Here is a 19,638-nt window from a genome sequence, read left to right as displayed (position 1 = left end):
ATTACTCCCCTTCTCGGAGTTGAGCTTGTCCTCAAGCTTAAATTCAGCATAAACTTCAGAACTTATCCAAAATCATCTATCTCATCATCATCTTGCTTGCCTTCAACATTTGGTACTTCTATTCAAAATAACTTTTTACATATGTGTCCCATGGAATAAGACTCGTCACAATTATAACAAAGCCCTTTAGCCCTTCTTTTCGCCATTTTTATCTATGTCAATCTCTAAATAAATGGTGTAGAAGAACCTATTTTCCCGTTGTTCCCTGTTGGTTCTGTTGTTTGTCCCCCTCCCTTTGCAATGCTCTTAGTTGTTGGAATGATTGAATTGCTACCAGTGTTTTGGGAACTTGGCCAATTTAGGATGGCTCGAGATGACAGTTTGGAAGAGACATTTTGTTTACGTTCCAATATTCAAGCCATATTCATTGCAACTCCAAGGTATTCCTATTGTTGCATCTCAATATCAATTCTAAATTCCTTTAGCAACCTGGCAGTAAAGAGGTTTACTTGTTGTCGAGGTGTAAGATCAGCAGTCCTAGCTAATAGTGATTAAAATTGGCATTGATATTTCTTTACAGTCCCAGTTTGTCTCAAGTTGGCAAGTTTCTCTAAGGGGTTATTATTCATAGGTGACCCAAACCTTACATGACAACACTCTTTGAAGCGCCCCTAATCAAGATTTGCCCCCTATTCTTCCATTTGATCAAACCACAATTATGCCCCTCCTAAGAGATGAAATAAAGCTAAGCTTACTTTGTCTTCTTCGTTAGTTCGTTGATTGCCAAAAAAAATTTCGCATCTTTTCAACCACCCTAAAGGATCTCCAACACCATCATAAGTGGGAAATTTCATCTTAGAGTATCGTGGCATCATGCACCCACCGTGTTGCGAGTATGAATTCCTTTTCCTGCTTCCGCTGCTGCCCTGTTCTTTATTATTTTTCTCTGAATCCCCTTTAGTTTTCTTTTGGACCGAAAGAGATAATATCATCACCTGCTCCTTTAATGCTTGTTGCCTTGTAGCCATTTGTTCCATAAAAGCTTCTAACTTGGCTGTCAAAGTCTTTTCGTCACCCATGACAGTTGGCTTTGATACCAAGTTGTTATGCGCCTTGGTGTAGGATCTAGTCATATGTCTAGACGAGAAAGAATTCTTGTTTCGACCTATAATTACTCAAAAGGTAGATTCATCCTCGACTGAACTCCCTCTCAAAATAACGTTTCTTTTTGATAGAATAATTGCTTATCTTCTTATTTCATATTGGCAACCTTTTATAGACTGTTAATAACAAATAAAAGAGTCCTAATAGAATTCTTAAGTTAGAGTTTATGAAAGAAATAAAAATTTAATATAATAGAGAAAATAAGTAATGATATAATAAATAAAACTAAAATTCCTATTGCAATAAAAGCGTCCATATCATATACATACCCAAATATGAGTATAAATATAACTTTCAAATACACAAAAAAAAACTTAAAAATCCAGATCAGATACATACACATATTTAGCACTCACAACTGAATTTGAGTAACATAGATTTTTTATATTAGAATATGAAGACCAGGTGATATTACTACCATTCCTATGTGGTAGATATTATCATGCCATCAGTAGATAAAAGCAATCATCACAAAGCAGAAGATATTCTTCGTTTTAGCTGTTGGTTTCTGGCGCTGTTCCCAACATATGGTTGTACTCAAAATTTTTGCCGTTAAGGCATTGATGACTTTTACTAACAGAAAACTATTTGAAATTGAAGAATCTCCTTTAAAATGTTTCCAACAAATATTCCTCCAATATCTGCATCCAAATATTTAGTGATTTCCACTTTAAGGAAATCACACCAACTCAACAAGGCATAACAATTCATTAAATAGTTTGAAAGAGAAAAAAAAGGTGAATGATTTGAATTAATCCCATACAGCAAGCTGTTTAAATTTTGTGGAATAATTTGTCATAAAATAAATGACAAAAGTTTGGTTAAGATCCATGTGTAGAGAACCGCAAGAGAAGCACCAACCGGGATTGTCACAGCCCAGGATGTCACAATCTCTCGCACGGTCTCGGCTCGAACACTATTTAATCCCCTTGCAAAGCCAACTCCCATGACGGCTCCGACCAAAGTATGGGTTGCTGAGATCGGCAATGCCAGCTTTGATGCAAAGAGAACGACCGAAGCAGCTGCAAACTCAGCTGCAAACCCTCTAGTTGGTGTGAGTTCGGTGATCTTCTTCCCAATAGTTGCTATCACTCTATACCCCCAAATCAAAAGCCCTGCAACAATCCCGAATCCTCCCCATGCAAGAACATCATTTGGGATAACGATCTCAGCGCTGCTGGCACCACCTTGAAGAATCGATAATGCACCAGCTAGAGGCCCTATTGCATTTGAGACATCATTTCCTCCATGGGCGAATGACATGAAGCAAGCTGACAATACCTGCATGTATCCAAAGACACCATAAACTATTTCCAGTTGGGTGCCTTTAGGCCCTGCGACATCCGAGAGAAGGCCAAGATTTTTAGTCTGAGTATTACTCTCTTGTGGCTCTGAGTGTGATGAAGCTGACTTCTCAAGGAGATGACCGAGCTGTTTTCTGATAAGATTGTAAACTAGGACTGCCCCAACTGCTCCACAACCCAAAGCCTGAGCAAGAGCTATTGGAAAGCTCTTACTTAGTGGAAAGGCTGCAAAAGAAATCCCGGTTACACCCAGAAAAACAGCAACCGGTGCCGCTGCAGCCGCTGCTTGTCCCGGATTGCGTGCACTGTAAACAAACTAAGAAAACCAGAAAACACGTTGTAAGGACAACTGAACAAGGGAGATCCAAGAAACTTTAAGAAATTGAAGCCTCCTCATGAAGCACCATAAGATGTTAGACAAATATTTCCTCAAGAAACAGGCAAATTTAGCAAGCTAGCTAGGCTGGTTTATATTCCAAAGAGAAAGAACATACTCTGCGGATGCATTTGTAGACTAGAAATGACACCAATGCTCCCAATACAGGTGAGATAACCCACGATGACGCTACCCTTGCCAAAGACGTCCAGAAAACAGCGCCAGCTCCACCATATGCCAGCCCAAATCCAACCATTGATCCTACTATACAGTGCGTGGTGGAAACTGGCCAACCATAATAAGATGCAACCTGGGCAATACATTAGTAATACGTTATGAAATTACTAGAAGCAAAAACTGGATGATACAATTAACTTGTAAGTGATAGATGAACAACTGGTTTCAAAGCCTGGCCATTAAACAAAACAGAAACCATATAGTTAAAAAGTTGCTTCTAAGAACATCTTCAAGTATATTTTCTATATAATTGCTCTTCCTCCCCCTCTATCCTATCAAATTCGTATGAGCAATTAGAGATTCCATATAATTGTTAAAAGTACAAATGAATTGACATTAATAGGTGCCGAACCGGAAAGAAAATACAATTGACATATACGATGTCAATTGTTGCAGAGCTCTTGAAAGTCAAAAGTGCTTCCCTCCTCCCCCCCCCCCCAAATATTTGATGTTCAAAGCTATGGGGGCAAGAGGCAACACAAGCAAGTACTTTTACAGATTGATCAATGTCCTCCAATTTCATTCCAATGAGGAACAATTAAGGTCATAGTTCGCATTGCTAGCAAATAGTTTATGATGTTGCCATATTGATTCAATGTCTTCAAAGATAAACAACAAAAAACATAAACAAAAGTATGAAATTGAGAACAAAGTTGGCCAAAAGAAAAGCACCTGCAGCCAAGTACCAGCAGAAGCGAGAGAAGAGAGCAATCCAGCAAAAAGTAGAGTATCCTTCCCCTGGAACATGTTAGCAACAAGGATCCCATTCTGCATTGTACCGGTCACATGAGTTCCCATCAACAATGCTCCAGAGAACTCCAAAATGGCCGCCGTTACAACAGCCTGACGCAGGGTCAATGCACCTGATCCCACTGAAGTTCCCATGGCATTAGCCACATCATTGGCTCCAATATTCCAAGCCATGTAAAACCCAAATAAAAGTGTGGCATATGATAAGAACTTGGTCTTCACGCCAACACCTTGACCTAAAGACTTCATAAAAAACGGAAGAGTGAGAGCTGCAAAGGCTATGAATATAGCAATAGCAGAAGCAGTTCTGGAAGATATATTAAAGGCTTGAGCCATTCCAGGCAGGTACTCTTCATTGGGTTTAGCATCTTCTTGCCGAGTTCCAAGATGGATTGCTTCATCGTTTTGCTCTTTCCCACCTTCCGCCTCAGCGAAAGAAGATATATTGGCACAAGGGTGCGTGCGCCTAGAGTTTCTCAAGCTCAAGATAGGGAGATAAGGCCTGGTTGGAACTTGGAAAGGCCTGAACATAAGATTCTCTATCTTGGGAAGTTGATGTTCGTAGTGACGGCATTTGGGAAGACGTAGATGAGGATTCCGAAGAAGGAATGCATCAGGGGAAGTGGTACTTCTGGCACAAGGTAAACAAGAGAAGGGAGTCATGTCTGAAAAGAATAAAATTAAGTAGGTTGAGACGTTGTAAAGAAAGAAAGAGAGAGAGAATTAAACAGGGGAATTGTTGGTAACCATGGAATATGGAAGAGAAAAGGAAGTAGGTGGCGGAGGAAGAAGACTGGTGGAGTGTGCAACATTTAGATTTAGAGGTTTTCTTTTGGAATGGATAATTGGGTGGGTGATTGCTTTGGTCTTTTCGATTCGAATGAGTGGTGGGAATGGCTTCTTAGACTACCTTTCTACTCCATCCATACATCTCCTACAATATTCACATAAAATTTAAGCCCAAATATTGTACACTATTTTCTAATATATCCAAAATGGGGATCAGATAACTACATCATCCAGATGGCTAAGTTATCTTTGTTGAAATTAAATTTAATTGATGACTTCCTATTTCATATTTTAGTGATAAATTCCTTCTTTTATATATATCTTTGTTGAATATGTCTTCATTTTCCCCCTGAATTTTCTTTATATCTTCGGACTGAAACAAGACTAGAATTAAACAAATCTTATAGGGGTAAAAAGGGTCTGAGATACTCTTAAATAAATAGAAATTTATTTAACTTCAAATGAGAAAGATAAGTAGCAATCAATATTTAAAATAAGCAACAACTTGTTGAAAAGCAAGATACGCCCCATCAATTTGGGTCCTCACCCTGGTAAGAGTATTGTCAAGTTGAACAGTGCTATGAGTGTGAGTGGTAACGTCCTGTTTGCCAACATAATACTACAGTATGCTTCATGCGGCTATAAAACATTGGGTTGTCACAGAGGCCTTGGTATGAGAATATGTAGTTCAAGAAGGTTTGTTGCCCATGTAGTTTTTGCAACTGCCTGATACTCAGCAATTGTGTTTGCTTCTTGAGGAACAGCTTACTAAATTCAAACCAATGTAGCTAGTAGTGGAGACACAATTAGTTAAATCATCAGCCCAACCATTGTCTGCATGTTTATCAAGATTGGTCTCCCTGTTCTTAATAATACACAAACCATATTAGTTGCGTTCTTGTGATAAAAAAAAAAAACAAAACCCTTTTAACTATATTCAGATGGATTCATGACAGGGAAAAAAGAGAGGGAGATATTGAGTCTCATAAAAGACAAATGTTGCAATTTGCCAATTATCTTTCGGTAGTGAGTGCCATCTATTGGCAGAGCTACATCAGTTGTTTGAAGTTCTTGTGACTCAACTCATGGGTGTTTGTAACTCTTTTGCTTTCCTTCATTCCTTCTTCATTATCAACATCATAAATGTAATTTGATTACGACAAAACGAGACTATCAGAATTCCATAATACCTCAACACTGAAGAAATTGTGTAGGTGACTTGAGATCCTTAATGAAAATTGTTTGTGAAATTGAAGAAATGATTTATGAGACCTCAAAATTCTATAAATTCCAAGAAAAGCGATTAGTATACCAAGCTCTAAAGACTTAAATTAGCATTTGTTACTTTGTAAAAAGTAGGTAATTTTAAATTAATTTGATGTTAGATTAATTCGTAACAATGATTTAAAAAGAACTGAATATAAGTATAAGAGATCCGATTTTATTATTGCTCCATACGAATCTTGCAAGCTAGCTCCAGTGTTCATAAGCATCTTCACTAAAGAATATATTCGGCCATCACCATCCTCGCCTTCCATGATCTTACTCCCCCTAATCTCGCAGCACTTCATTACCGGTACATACATCTTTAAATTAAACCTTCAACAACACCAAGTCCCGGAGACTTTCAAACTATTGTCCATCATCATAATTCACTGCCTTACCCAATTTTCTCTATCTCGAATCACCTTTGCGTGGATTCAACTCAACAATGGAGACTAATAAGGAGCAGCCCAACAAAAGAATTTAAGGTGATTAGAGGACAGAGAGAATTTAAGGCTTCATATTTTAGTTTTTAGGTTATTCGCAAACTATGAAGAATTTAAAGTTTTTATGATGATATCGGTCATATGAGTAATTTATTGTTTTTTTTTTCGAAATCTAATGTTTTATCGTAGCGATGTTGCTGCACTTTTTTTTTGACAAAATATCAGTTAAATTGATTAAATTAAATCGAAGATTATCAGTTAAAACGATTTTCAATTAATTTAATTAGTTATGTCAGTTTAAATTGTTAACTTAATTCGATTAAAATCGAATAAATTAATTTTTTAATCATTAAAATATGGTTTTATAATTATACCCAGATCAACCCAATATAAATCCAACCCAACCAAATACTCAATTCAAAAAAATAAATATAAATTGAAAACTAAACCCAACCCAATTTAATAAGGGTAAATTCACCAATAGTCACTCAACTTTGGGGTAGTTGACAAAATAGCCACTTAGGTTTCATTTCAATCACTTAACTTTTGAAAAATGACAAAACAGTCCTTTGTGCCATTTTTCGTTACAGAAGTAACGACAAAGTGACATGGTAGATGACGGTTTGCTTGGTGTCATTAACCGTCCAGCTGGCCGATTAGCACCATTTTTTTTAGTAAAGTAGGCTGATTTATTTAATTCACTGCTGACGAAAGGGGAGTTGAGAGGCCTCCAAAGGAGTGACAAACAATTAATAACAGCTGTCCCGCATCAAAGCGCGCATAGAAAATATCGACAAAAAAATAAAGCAACATAAAACCGAACAAAACGAAGAAGAAAAGTAAATGAAACGCCAAACGAAATAAGCAGTGGCTCTTCATCGTCCCAAATCAGCCAAGGTGCTCCCTTTTAGATCTGCAATTGCGCTCACAAGAAGGAGATAACAGAGCTTTGAACAGATTCTTAGAGGTTCAACCGAACCTTCTCCAAAGTTCAAAACTAACTCGTCATTTATCTTGAGACTTCCGTACCCACGCAATTCAGTCCTTTCTCACCGCCGTCAGAACCAGATCCGGTACATCCGTAGCCCAGTTCCGGCAGTCCCCTTTCCTCCGTCCTTCGATAGCTAGAACATGCGCCGCTTCATTCCCCTCCCGAGGCACAAAAGTGTAGGTAATCTCTTCAAAGATCCTCGCTAACTGTTGGATGTGGTAAATGATCGGTCTAATAATTGATTTACCCGCCTCACCATTACTAATTTTTTTTATAATAGACAGTGCATCCCCTTCCACCACCAACCGTTGGAAGCCCATCGTATGCGTAAATACCAAGGCCCTCTCACAAGCCCGAGCCTCTGCCACAAAAGGGTCAGCAACATCATTTAAAAGATAAGTCTCCACTCCAACAACTTCACCAATTTAAACAGCCATATTAGCAACCATTTAGGGTTTGAGCATTAGATTCAAAAGAGAAAAAGAAGAAGAAGGAGAAGAAAAAAAATATGGAGATGCTTGGAGTGATTCCGGTGTACTATTGTGGAAACCCAACCAAATTAAACACATCTTGGTCCAATGACAACCTAGGTAGGAGGTTTTTTGGGTGTAAGAAATTTGGGAGTGGGTTATGAAAACCATGTCATTTTTTCACCTTGTTTGATCCACCAGTTCACGAATTGTGTTGTTGGGTCTTTTGAAAAAAGTGAGGACATTGGAGGATGCAAGGAGGAGGGAGAGAAAAACTGTAACAACCCGTTTTTAGTAAAATCGGAGCAGTGGTTTTGGGACCACAAATTTGAATCCGTAAGAAAAATTATTTTAAAATTATTTTATGGTCTACCGTATGATAGGAATATCGTATAAAAATTTCATTAAGAAAATTTTACCAATTACATGTTTAATTAGATGGAAAGGACTAAATTGCATAAAATGAAAAAGTTGAATTCTACTAGCTAAAAGGATCAAATAGCTATGGAATTCAAAATTGGAGGTCCTTATATGACAAATAGACCATTAAGAAAATTTAGTAGATAAGTATGATTAGTCATCAATGGAAAATTAGAAAAAGAAAAGGATAAAATTGGAAAGATGATAAATAAAAAAATAAAGAAAAATATCATCATTTATCATCATCTTTCCCAAATAAAATATGGAAACCCTAGCCATGGAGAATTGAAGAAAGAGAAACTTATTTGGCTTAATTAGGTGATTATTCAAGTCTCGTTTTTAGTAATTTTTATATTTTGGATATCATAATATCTTAATCTAGCTATCTCGGGGATTAATTTGCAAAGTTATCAAAGTACTAGGGTTTTCCATGGATGAATATGCATGAATTATGAAATTTATGGTAGAAAATGAAAGGTGGTTGATAGATAAACAACTTTTGTAAAGTGAATTTTGATGAAATTGTGATTTAGGGACTAAATTGTAAATATGTAAAATTTATAGAAAAATTATAAATTTTATGAATTACATGAGTTGCAAATGTTATATGTAAAAACTGGCTAGGCTTGGAATAAGGATTAAACTGCATGAATTTCATTTTTCAGAGCCTAAAGATGAAATCATCATTAATTAAAAGTATAGGGGTAAAATGGTAATTTTTCCTAGGATGTGAATTGAATTGAATTGAATAGGAATTGTGTTAAATTGAGCTAAATTTACTCGTATAGATCTGGATAGATCAAATACGGAATTAGATCGAGGAAAAGAGAAAGTGTCGAATTAGTAGACAACACATCAACGAACATTGTCGAGCTAAGTTCGTGTAACTAAATTGTGTATATTTATATGTTTGAATTGAATGTTGTATATAAGAATTGTATAAATGTCATATATGAAAATCATTCACATATCTGACAATAGTTGACAAATGTTAAGCTCCGTTTGAATAAATGAAATTCGATGATACAGGATTTCTCGTATTGGTTGTGGTCCTGCATATGTTGCGGACACACCATAGCTTGAAAGAGCATCCCGTTATTAACCCTCTCGAGCTTCCTTCTCGTTAATAGCTTTTAAGAGTATCCCAATCAATTGTGATCCTGCATGTGTTGTGGACACACTGTAGCTCTTATGAGCGTTCCGTTATATGGCTCTTCGTAAGTTTCCCAATTAAAGGCTCTCTGTGAGCTTCCCATTAATGGCTCTCCGGAGCTTCCTAATATGGCTCGCTTGAACTTCTCGATATATGGCTATCCGGAGCTTCTCGATTAAAGGCTCTTCGGAGCTACCCGTTATTTACTCGCATGAGCTTCCCGATTATGGCTCTTATGAGCTTTCTGTTATATAGCCCGGATAAGCTTCCCATTACATGGCTCACATAAGCTTCCGGTTATATGGCTTGAGAGAGGACTTCCAGATTATGTACTTTAACGAGAACTCCCGAATATAAATGGATGGATTATAGATTTGTACACTTCGTGTGTACTAACCCGTGTATCCATCGATATTTCAAATGGTTCAACGGACAAAGTTCTGATATAAGTTAAGATGAATTTTGAATGAGATATTACCTGTATACACCTAAAAATACATAGAAATTTGATATTTGATGAGCTCATCCCTGATTCTTGATATTCACACGAAATACTTGACTAACATGTTTGATGAAGTCGTGTGTTTAGGCTATTAGCCAAATTTTCTTGGATGCATTTTTGTATGCTTACCTTAAATGTAAATGAATGGTAAGTTCATTTCCTGTTATACGAACTTACTAAGCATTAAATGCTCTGTTTTATTTCCTCTATTTTATAGTATTTCAGAAGCTCGTTGGGTTGGAAGCTTGGCGAGATACTTCACACTATCCAACAACTCGTTTCGGTATAAAAAGTAAATTAAATCTTATGTTATAATAACATGTATAGGCTAAAAGTGGTCAAGAATGACATGTATGTATTTGGTTGAATTTAGCCATTGGAATGGCTTGTGATGAATATGTTTTGATGTGTAAATATATAAGGTTATATCATGTTTGGTGTGAGATTGATATGGTTGATTTGTTAGTAATCTTATAAGTGTTGTTTATATGCATTTTTGGTCAAATAGGTAAGTTTGGATATATGGATTTATAAGGTGATATATCATGTATAAGACTTGATTTTTGGTTGGATTTGAATATCTTGGATTGACTTGTGAATGTGTTAAAGTGTTAATGTAGGTGCAAGGCAAGTTTGGGTGAGATACACGGACGTGTGTCTCAGTCGTGTGTGACACACGGCCTAGCACATGGGCATGTGTCTTGACTATGTGTCTCCTGCATCTTAAAATTTCAAAACAAAATACTCAGGATTTTTCACATGACCTAGCACATAGGAGTGTGGCTTGGCCATGTGACCCATGCACCTATACACAGCCTAGCACACGGCCGTGTGACTTGGCCGCGTAACCCAAGTCAGAGAGTTACACGGGTACAGATATGGTCTGGGACACGACCATGTGCCCTATTTCGAATGCCCACACAGGTGTGTGTCCCCTGCACCTAGGAGAAATTTTAAAATTTCGCGAAAAATTCTCTAAGTACCAGTTTAGTCCCGACTTGTTTTTAATGCATGTTTTGGGTCTCGAAGACTCATACAAGGGACTTTATGAATAATATCTTACATGAATGTTAAATAATATGACATGTTTGTATTTGATCTATTTATTCTGGTAATACTCTGTAACCTTGTTCCGGCGACAGATACGAGTTAGGGGTGTTACAAAAACATGGTTTTTGGTGCTTATATTTGTAAGTGTGTTGCTATTTTTTAAACCCTAAATCAGCTTATGTTGTTGTTGTTGTTAGCACTGAAAACTAGCTTATGTTTTGTAATATTGTTGCTGGTATATTGTTTCTTATGTTATTATACATGGCTGTTGGTATACATGGCTAACCAGCTTATGTTTTGTAATATTGTTGTTGGTATATTGTTGCTTATGTTGTTATACATGGCTGTTGGTATACATGGAGAACCCGCTTATGTTTTGTAATATTGTTGTTGGTATATTGTTGCTTATGTTGTTATACATGGCTGCTGGTATACATGGCTAACTAGCTTATGTTGTTGCTTACAAACTTGAAGGTTGAAAGATTTGAAATGGGAGAATATGTAGTTGTTGCTTACAAATTTTTTTGTAATATTGTTGTTTCTTACAAATTGTAATGGGAGATTATGTGGTTAGAAAGTTGTTTTGTAATATTTGATTTCATTTCAAAGTTGAAAGACTTGAAAGAATGTTTGATCTTCATTTCATGTCATTTGTATTTCTCAATGCTCATATGTTAGAAGAGATAGCACAGATGAAAAAGAGAGAGAAACATTTGTATTTCTCAATTCTCACACATTTGATTTCATTGCCAAATTGCATGGATCAATGCTCATATATTAAGGCCAAATGTCAAACTATTTACAAAAGGAAGGAAAGGCAAATTATAGCCAAATTTTTCTACAATTCAACACAATTGAACAGATGTGAATTGTAGGCAAATTTACAAAAAAAATTCAGTGACTATATGCCTAAGTTTAGATAACAGTGGCAATCATAGGTAGATTTACAAAAATTAATCTGCCTAAGTTAATAAATCAATAGTAGGTATAGGCAAATTTACACAATTTCAAAAATTTTTAAAAATAAGGTCTATTCACAATGTCATCATTGGTCTGTCATAGATGACTCTTGAGTAGAAGGCATCCATCTAACAGTGGTTGGTTTCCTCTTGAATGAGAGCTTTTCTCTTGGGGCAACATTTTTTTGGTAAGTTGGGGAAGATTGTTGATCAGTTCGGGCAGTTTGTAACTGAGTTGGGGCAGCCTCTTGTTGAGTTGGGGTACTCTCTTGCTGAGTTGGGGTACTCTCTTACTGATTTGGGGTAGCCTGTTGTTGAGTTGAGGCAACCACTTAGTTGTGAACACCAACTTTGTATCTTTTGACCTACAGGAACAAGTGAAATTTGTCAAACAAATTCATAATTTAAGTAATATAATAAGAAAAGGCAGATGACTTACTAGAATATTTTGGCCAACTTCCCCTTTGCAACTCCTCTTATTGTGGGCTATTTTTTTTTGCATTTACTATACGTCATGTCCACTCCTCTCTTGCTCAACCTTTCTGTTGTTTGTGGTTCATCAAGTTCTTTCCTTCTTACCTTAGTAGGTCTGCCAGGTGGCCTTCTTAGTGTATGAGGCAGTATTGGCAATATGTTTGACAAAGATACCCATTGTTTAGGACCCCTTACTGGCCTTATGAAGTTGGAGTAAATGTCAATCTGGGTTTGCTTGGTGTACTAGGTTTGTACATAAGTCTCTAGGAACTCATCTTTTAGATGAATGACAGCCAGTGCATGCATGCAAGGGATGCCAGTGAGATCCCAATTCCTGCAGGAGCAAGAATTCTCAACTAGGTCCACCATATGCTGACTGCTTGGACTACATTCAACCTGATACCTATTCCCACCAACATGTGATGAAACACACCTAAAAAAGTCACCAAAAAAAATATTAAGAAATAGTCACTAAAACAACATTGTGACCAGCCCCACCAACAATCATGCATATACACACACCTAAAAAACGTTACTGTATGCATATTAAAAAATAGTCAACAACATATAACTATCCCCACCAACAATCATACACAGACAAATTAAAAAACACTACATGTATATTAAAAAATAGTCAATAGCATGCGACCAACCCCACCAACAATCATACACAGATAAATTAAAAAAAACTGCATGCATATTAAAAAACACTCACTAAAACAACATGTGACCAACAACATAAACGCAGAATAAAGGCATCAAAAAGATTAAAAAGGGTAACTTTACCTCAATGAATCTTTAATATTGACATCCAGCTTTTTCCTGATCTTTGGAAACAACATTCCTTTTCATTTTATAGCTTTTTCTTTCTTCTTGACAATCAGCAACATAATCTTGGTCCTTACTGTTTCCATCATGGTCAGAATAGATTTCCCTTTTGCTTCCAGTATCATCTACCAGTAAACAACATAAAGGATTAGTGAACTGCTAATGATTAGTAAGAAACATAAAAAATAGGGGTTTACCTTGTTAAAGGATTCAGAAAGATTATTCACCAACATGTCAGAATGGCTCCTAATTGAGAAGTGCGACCTTGACTAGTGAGTAGGGTTCTTTTCCTTTAACTAATCATAAACATGCTGGTTGGTTTTCTTCAGTTCATCCATGACATCCTCAAAATCCCTTGGAGTGCTTGCTTTTGCAACTTTCCAAAGCAAATCTTTCAGTTCCTTTGTTCGAAAACTAGCCTTCTTGAAATTGACATGTAGGTGTCTAACACAGCGTCTTGTTTCTGCATTAGGAATCAAGATATATATTGCTTCTAAAAGTCCCTGCAAATAGAACAAATAATTTTAATTCTTTGACAAACCCTAAACCCTAAATAGAAACAACATAAAAAAATAAACAAATGGAGTTTTACCTTTTGTTTGTCAGACATGAAAGATATTTGGTATGAACTCACAATTTCCAAGTCTAGTGCAAGCAGCTCCAAAATCCAGAACCATGATGCTTGATTTTCACTTTCGACAGCAGCATATGCAATAGGATAGATGCCATTATTTGCATCTATCCCAATAGCTGCAAGTAAGTAGCCACCATAGTAGCCCTTCAAGAAACATCCATCTAAACCTACTATCCTCCTACAACCAACCCTATAACCATCTTTGCATGCCTATAGACAGACATACATCATTTGAAACAACTTGTTATCCAAATTATATATTGTTTTTGTTCCCTCATTTTGGGTCCTAACCTCCAACAAATACTCATAAATCTTCTCATATTGAGCCTTACGAGCTCCTTCAATTAATTATAATGCCCTAAGTTTAGCCCTCCTACATTTGGTTAGTGAGACTACGTAACATAAATCTCTTTTGACATCTTGTCATAATGATTTTAGAGAATAAACAGGATCATCAATGAATTTTTATTTATAATGTTGACCTATCCAAGCTAAGGTTATATTCTTATTTTATAGACTTTAGAACAAGTATGATTAGGGTTTGAACTCCTAATTCGCCAAGTCTGGTCAGTAGGGTCATTAGGGTTATTAGGATTTAGTCTAAAGGCCCATATGAACCAAGAACATTTTTCACTACAGAGTGCCTTTAACCTTTTTAGATTAGTTTTGGGAAACTTAATAAAATAACTATTCAACCTACCATACTGCTTAACAGCTTCTTTTAAACTGTCTTTGGACTTAAATAACATTCCAACCTTAAGTCTAGGATTACTCATGTCATTCTCTGGGTTGAACTCAGGCTAATTTTGGCCATCTGAATCAGATTCATGTGCACTATCTAACTTTCTAGAATCATCACTTTCATACAGTTCACCTATTTCGATATCATCCATGTTTAAACCATCAAAATTAACTCTTATCCTATTAGAAACATCACTTTTAGATACATCACTACCAGGCACATTAGTTTCAAACATTTTTTCTTCACTCTTATTAAAATTGTCATCAATTAAACCTGCCAAACAAATTACTCATTAATAAAGGCAGACAACAACCAAACCATTTAATACAACATAGGCAAACACTTTAACCATTTCTGTCAGACAATAACCAATACAAATATAAATTAATACAAACACAACCATTTCTGTTATGCGCATGGTAGACAATAACCAAACACTTTAACCTTACAACTAGGCAATGTCAGACAATAACCAATACAATATATGAGGTAAATAACAAATTTGATATTGCCATTCATGCAATATAACAGTTAGGATACAAACAATGGTAGATACAAACAATAAACATCATGCACATGGCATACCATACACATTATTTGTCATTCACTTTAATAACCAAACCCTAATCTATCATGCACATTAATAACAAATGAACCAGAATTGAAATAACCTAAAATAACCCTAAATCCAAAATCAAAATCAAAATTAAAATCAAAATAACCCAAAATAACCCTAAATCAAAATGACCCTAAATCCAAAAAATAAAAAACTAAATGCAGAAACTTACTTGTTACAATGGATGTAACAACATTGGCAACTTCTCTTCTATTGACCATTGTCGTTGAGAACCAAAAACACTGATAGGTTTCTGGATTTGTCTTCTTTTCTCCCCAAACAAAAAAGACCAATTGATTTCTAACCATATACCTTATTAATCGATTATCGAACCAATATTCTAACCTTAAACCAACCTTGTTAATCGATTCTCGAATAAGTTTCAAACCCAAACCAACTCAAATCACAATCAATTTTTTTCCCAAATTGATTTCCTTTTCCTCCTCCCCTTATCACAATCAGTTTCTAATTTTTTGCCCTAAACCAACATAACCCTTCAATTTTTTCCCTAAACCTGCCCCAAACCAAGACACATCAGCTGCTTCACCAACGCGGCAAGTTAATTGGCCACATCAGCTAGTTAACTTGCCACATCAACGATCCCTCACTAACGGAAATTGTTAGTCAGTGATTGTTTTGTCATTTTTCAAAAATTGAGTGACTGAAATGAAACCTATGTGACTGTCTTGTCAGCTACCCCAAAGTTGAGTAACTGTTGGTGTAATTTACCCATTTAATAATTATACTTGGTGGCAATGGCTTAAACAAAATTATAGATAAAGGAAAAAGAAAAAGAAAGTGGTGGGAGAGAAAGTGTTTGTGAAAAATCCTACTTGGGTCTGTGAGAGAGCAGCATCTTCACATCACATGCCTAATTATATTATTGTCTAATTTCAAATTTGGTTTTGGTAGTAGAGCTCAAGCTATTTTTGGCTTTAAGTTTGACTGTTTCACTTTTAGAACTCGAATTTGTACTGTTACAATTAATTAATCTGGCTTGAGTCTGATTATTTCTGCTTCAACTTTGAATAAAGAGAAACGATGTGCGAGTTGTTGAGATTTTTGTTTACTCATAGTAATTTGATTTCATTTCTCTTTTGCTATTGAGACACCAGTTTTTTTTTTGGTATCTTTCACTCTCTCTTTTTTTTGTATTTATTTGCTATTTTGGTTTTTTTCGTTTGTTTTGATCTGTTTGTATTAAACCAGATAAAAGAATTACAAAAATCAGCAAACTGATTGGATCAAATTCAGTTCGGTTAGCATAAAATTTTTAATTTATTATGTTATTTTTATAAAAATCAAACCAACTAAATGCATACCCTTTAGGAATATATCAAGCTTTATATCTATACTATTATTTAAGTTTTTGGTTAAATTAGGGTCACGAGACCAACCTAATTAGGGAAATTACAAAATATCTTTCGTAATTAAATTAAATGGTACTACCAACAATTTAACATTTCTATGTAAAAGCAATTTCTAAGTTGAAGAAATATCAAAATTATCAAAACACACATGAAGACCAACTACAAGTGGTGTCATACAAGTTAAGATAATAGTTCATACAAAGATATTGATTTCCAACATAAAATCTAGCTAAATATAAAGAGATTTTATTAGTAGATGATATAATAATGAAAAACAAAATGATCCCAATGGCTGATCGTTGCGCGTGTAATGGAACTGCAAACATAAGAATTTGATAATCACCAGACCAGAGAATCGCTACTCGCTCATTGGATATGGCAAGCAAAAGAATTTTCATGTCAAAATTTATTTATATAATGCAATTAAGAGATAATGGAGATGTCAGAATTTATTCTATGATGCAATTAAGAGATAATGGAGATGTCAGAATTTATTCTATGATGCAATGGAGGTAGTTAATCAATGACATGGTTTTATATGGCGTGTATTTCTTTTTCTTTTTTAATAATAAAGGAAGCAGCATGAAGAAGCTTCATCTCAATCTTATGTGATTTGGAGCAGGGACGGCTGAGGCACGGCAAGGAAGGAGCGACGGCGGCGCTGTGCAAGGCTGGGCAAGTCGACTATACAAACTGGGGCTCGGGTCTGTGTCCGGTATGGGCGGTGAACGGCCAGGCGGGGCCGGCAGCAGTGAGGCAGGGACAGCTCCGGGACAGGGGAAACTGCAGCTGAACGGGAAAAGAAGGAAAGAAAGAAAAAGAGAGGGAAAAATTGTTGGTCAAGGACCTCTAATTCTTTTGGTCACGGTATCGACGTGGAGAATAAGGAGGGAGACAGTGTGAAAGGAGGCTGGTAAGTAGATGGGTTCACACAGAAGTAGTTGTGTATAAGGGTTTTGAGAGTGAAAAATGTCGAGGATTCAATTGAGGGTCCAATCAAATCTACAATAGGTGTTTTTAATTACATATTTCATTATTATTTCTTATATGTTGTTTTAAATACAAACGTGTAATTTTCATGCGATAGAGTTTCTATTGTAATGTATGTTTATATATCAATGCTTTCTAAAATTTAATAAAGGATTTCGGGGCATTCATTATAGAGGTGATCATGGCCGGGTCGGGTTTGGGTTGGGCCCAAACAAAATTTTAGGCTCTTTTTTAGGCTAGGGCCCGGCCCGGCCCGAAATATGGGTCTAAAAATTTGTCTAAGCCCGGCCCAACCTGGCCCATATTAAATTTTACAATACTAAAATAGCATATTTTAAAAATAAAATATCATATTAAATTTTAAAAAGTATATTTGATTAAAAATAAAAAATATATGTATATTTAATATATAATTCGGGTCGGCCCGAGCTAAAAAAGTTTTACCTGAGGCCTGGCCTGTTTTCTAAACGGGCCTCATTTTTTTGTCCAAACTCATATTTCGGACCTATATTTTTACCCGAACCTCCCATTTTTTGAGCAGACCGTTGGGCCGGGCCGGATAGCCCAACCCATGATCACCTCTAATCCATTGTAGGGCCACAGGCTTGTTAAATTAGTATAGAAATTTAAATGGGTCGTACACTGCTTGTGTATTATTTGGAAATTTCATTTGGGTTTGGTATTAGGCTTTTGATACTTTTCTCTTTTGAAAGCAGATTTTTGATAAGTAAATGTAATACATATTAGTTTTGTTGTTTATTTCTATTTTTGTATTAACATTTTCCTTTCCTTTCACTCATGATGTATTTTGTGATTAAGATATTAGCAATTTAATAATTATTGCTAGCATGCAATTTTAAATATTCACGTCTTATAGATTTAATTCAGAATAAAATTTTTTGGTTGAAATTAATAAACTAAAATTTTAGTTTGTCAAATGGCACAGTTTTCTCTATTTTAGTCTGCTCTTTGTGATACGATTTTGTTCTTCTTGTCTTTCTTTTCTTTTCTACAAAATCTTTTATTGACCCTTCTATCTGATTGTTCAAGTCTAATTGCATGGAAAATAAAATGGCAAACTTGAATCTTGAGGAAGGAGAAGATGAGGCCTGGTTATTCAATGAGGAAGCAGGATTGGTCAAACCAACATTTGAGTACTATATTGTGGGTTATTTTTTAAAGGCGAGTGTTGTCCATTTTTAGGTGATGAGAAACACCATGGCGAACCTATGACACCCTATAGGAGGCGTTACCATTTCAGATATGGGGGAAAAAAGATACTTATTCAAGTTTTATAACCAATTGGACTTAGATTGGGTTCTAAATGGTACACCATGGACCTTCAGCAATCATCTTTTGACATTCAATCTATTGAAAGAAGAAGAGGATCCTACAAGTGGCATTGGTTTTCTCATACTTCTGGGTTGAAATTCATGACCTTCCACTGAAGTTTTGTTTCTGAGAATATCGCCAAGTAATTTGGGAATTTCATTGGAGAATTTGGGGATTATGATGCAAAACAGCCGAACTGGGGATATAAAAGTTATTTACAAATTCGAGTTAAGATTGATGTTCGAAAGCCTTTGAAACATCGAAAGAAAATCATGCTCACTTCTACAAATTTTACCTATTCCAGATTTCAATATGAAGGTTATCCTTGTTTTATTTTTTTGTGGGTGTCTTGGGCATAATGATAACTTTTGTCACGTTCTATTAATAACAGACGAAAAGGACATGGAATTAGGTTGGGATCTGACCTTGCGTGCATTGACAAGGAGGCCAATCATTGGAACTAACGTTTGACTGAGAGAGGATGGTAACAATGTTGTTTTTGGAAAAAAAAATCTACAATAGGCAATTAGGGGAGTAATTTTCAGTTGGAGAATCAATTTGGGCAGCAGGCTATCTGGGTTCACAAACTTGATCCAATTCGTGGCTTAAAATTGGAAGGAAAATCAATTGTAATTGATGGCAAACAAGGGGAATATCCTAGTGGGGCCTAGTCAATTATTATGGAATATGATATGGAGGAAAATTTGTTAAAAGATACAGAAGGAAAAAAGAGACCACGTGTCTTGATTCATGCGTCAAATGTTTCTGACATTTCTGA

At 35.8% G+C, this 19,638-nt stretch overlaps 2 protein-coding genes across 2 annotated transcripts; both read right to left on the bottom strand.

The window, feature by feature from the left end:
• Positions 1 to 1,771: 1,771 nt before the first annotated feature.
• LOC107909704 (inorganic phosphate transporter 2-1, chloroplastic) lies at positions 1,772 to 4,782 on the bottom strand. Its single transcript, XM_016837335.2, has 3 exons — positions 3,754 to 4,782; positions 2,963 to 3,154; positions 1,772 to 2,784 (listed from the first exon to the last, which is right to left on the bottom strand). The coding sequence occupies exons 1-3, from the start codon at positions 4,492 to 4,494 to the stop codon at positions 1,960 to 1,962; spliced, it is 1,758 nt and encodes a 585-aa protein (XP_016692824.1). The 5' UTR covers positions 4,495 to 4,782; the 3' UTR covers positions 1,772 to 1,959.
• A 7,809-nt stretch (positions 4,783 to 12,591) lies between these two features.
• Positions 12,592 to 15,389, bottom strand: LOC107907868 (uncharacterized). The gene is made up of 6 exons (XM_016835179.2): positions 15,341 to 15,389; positions 14,758 to 14,825; positions 13,769 to 14,020; positions 13,485 to 13,679; positions 13,237 to 13,301; positions 12,592 to 12,781 (listed from the first exon to the last, which is right to left on the bottom strand). Exons 1-6 carry the CDS (start codon positions 15,387 to 15,389, stop codon positions 12,592 to 12,594), a joined length of 819 nt encoding a protein of 272 aa, XP_016690668.2.
• Positions 15,390 to 19,638: the final 4,249 nt, after the last annotated feature.

The sequence above is a fragment of the Gossypium hirsutum genome, chromosome D02, assembly GCF_007990345.1.
Source record: "Gossypium hirsutum isolate 1008001.06 chromosome D02, Gossypium_hirsutum_v2.1, whole genome shotgun sequence".
Classification (NCBI taxonomy): domain Eukaryota; kingdom Viridiplantae; phylum Streptophyta; class Magnoliopsida; order Malvales; family Malvaceae; genus Gossypium; species Gossypium hirsutum.
This window is presented reverse-complemented; position numbering and strand designations above follow the sequence as displayed.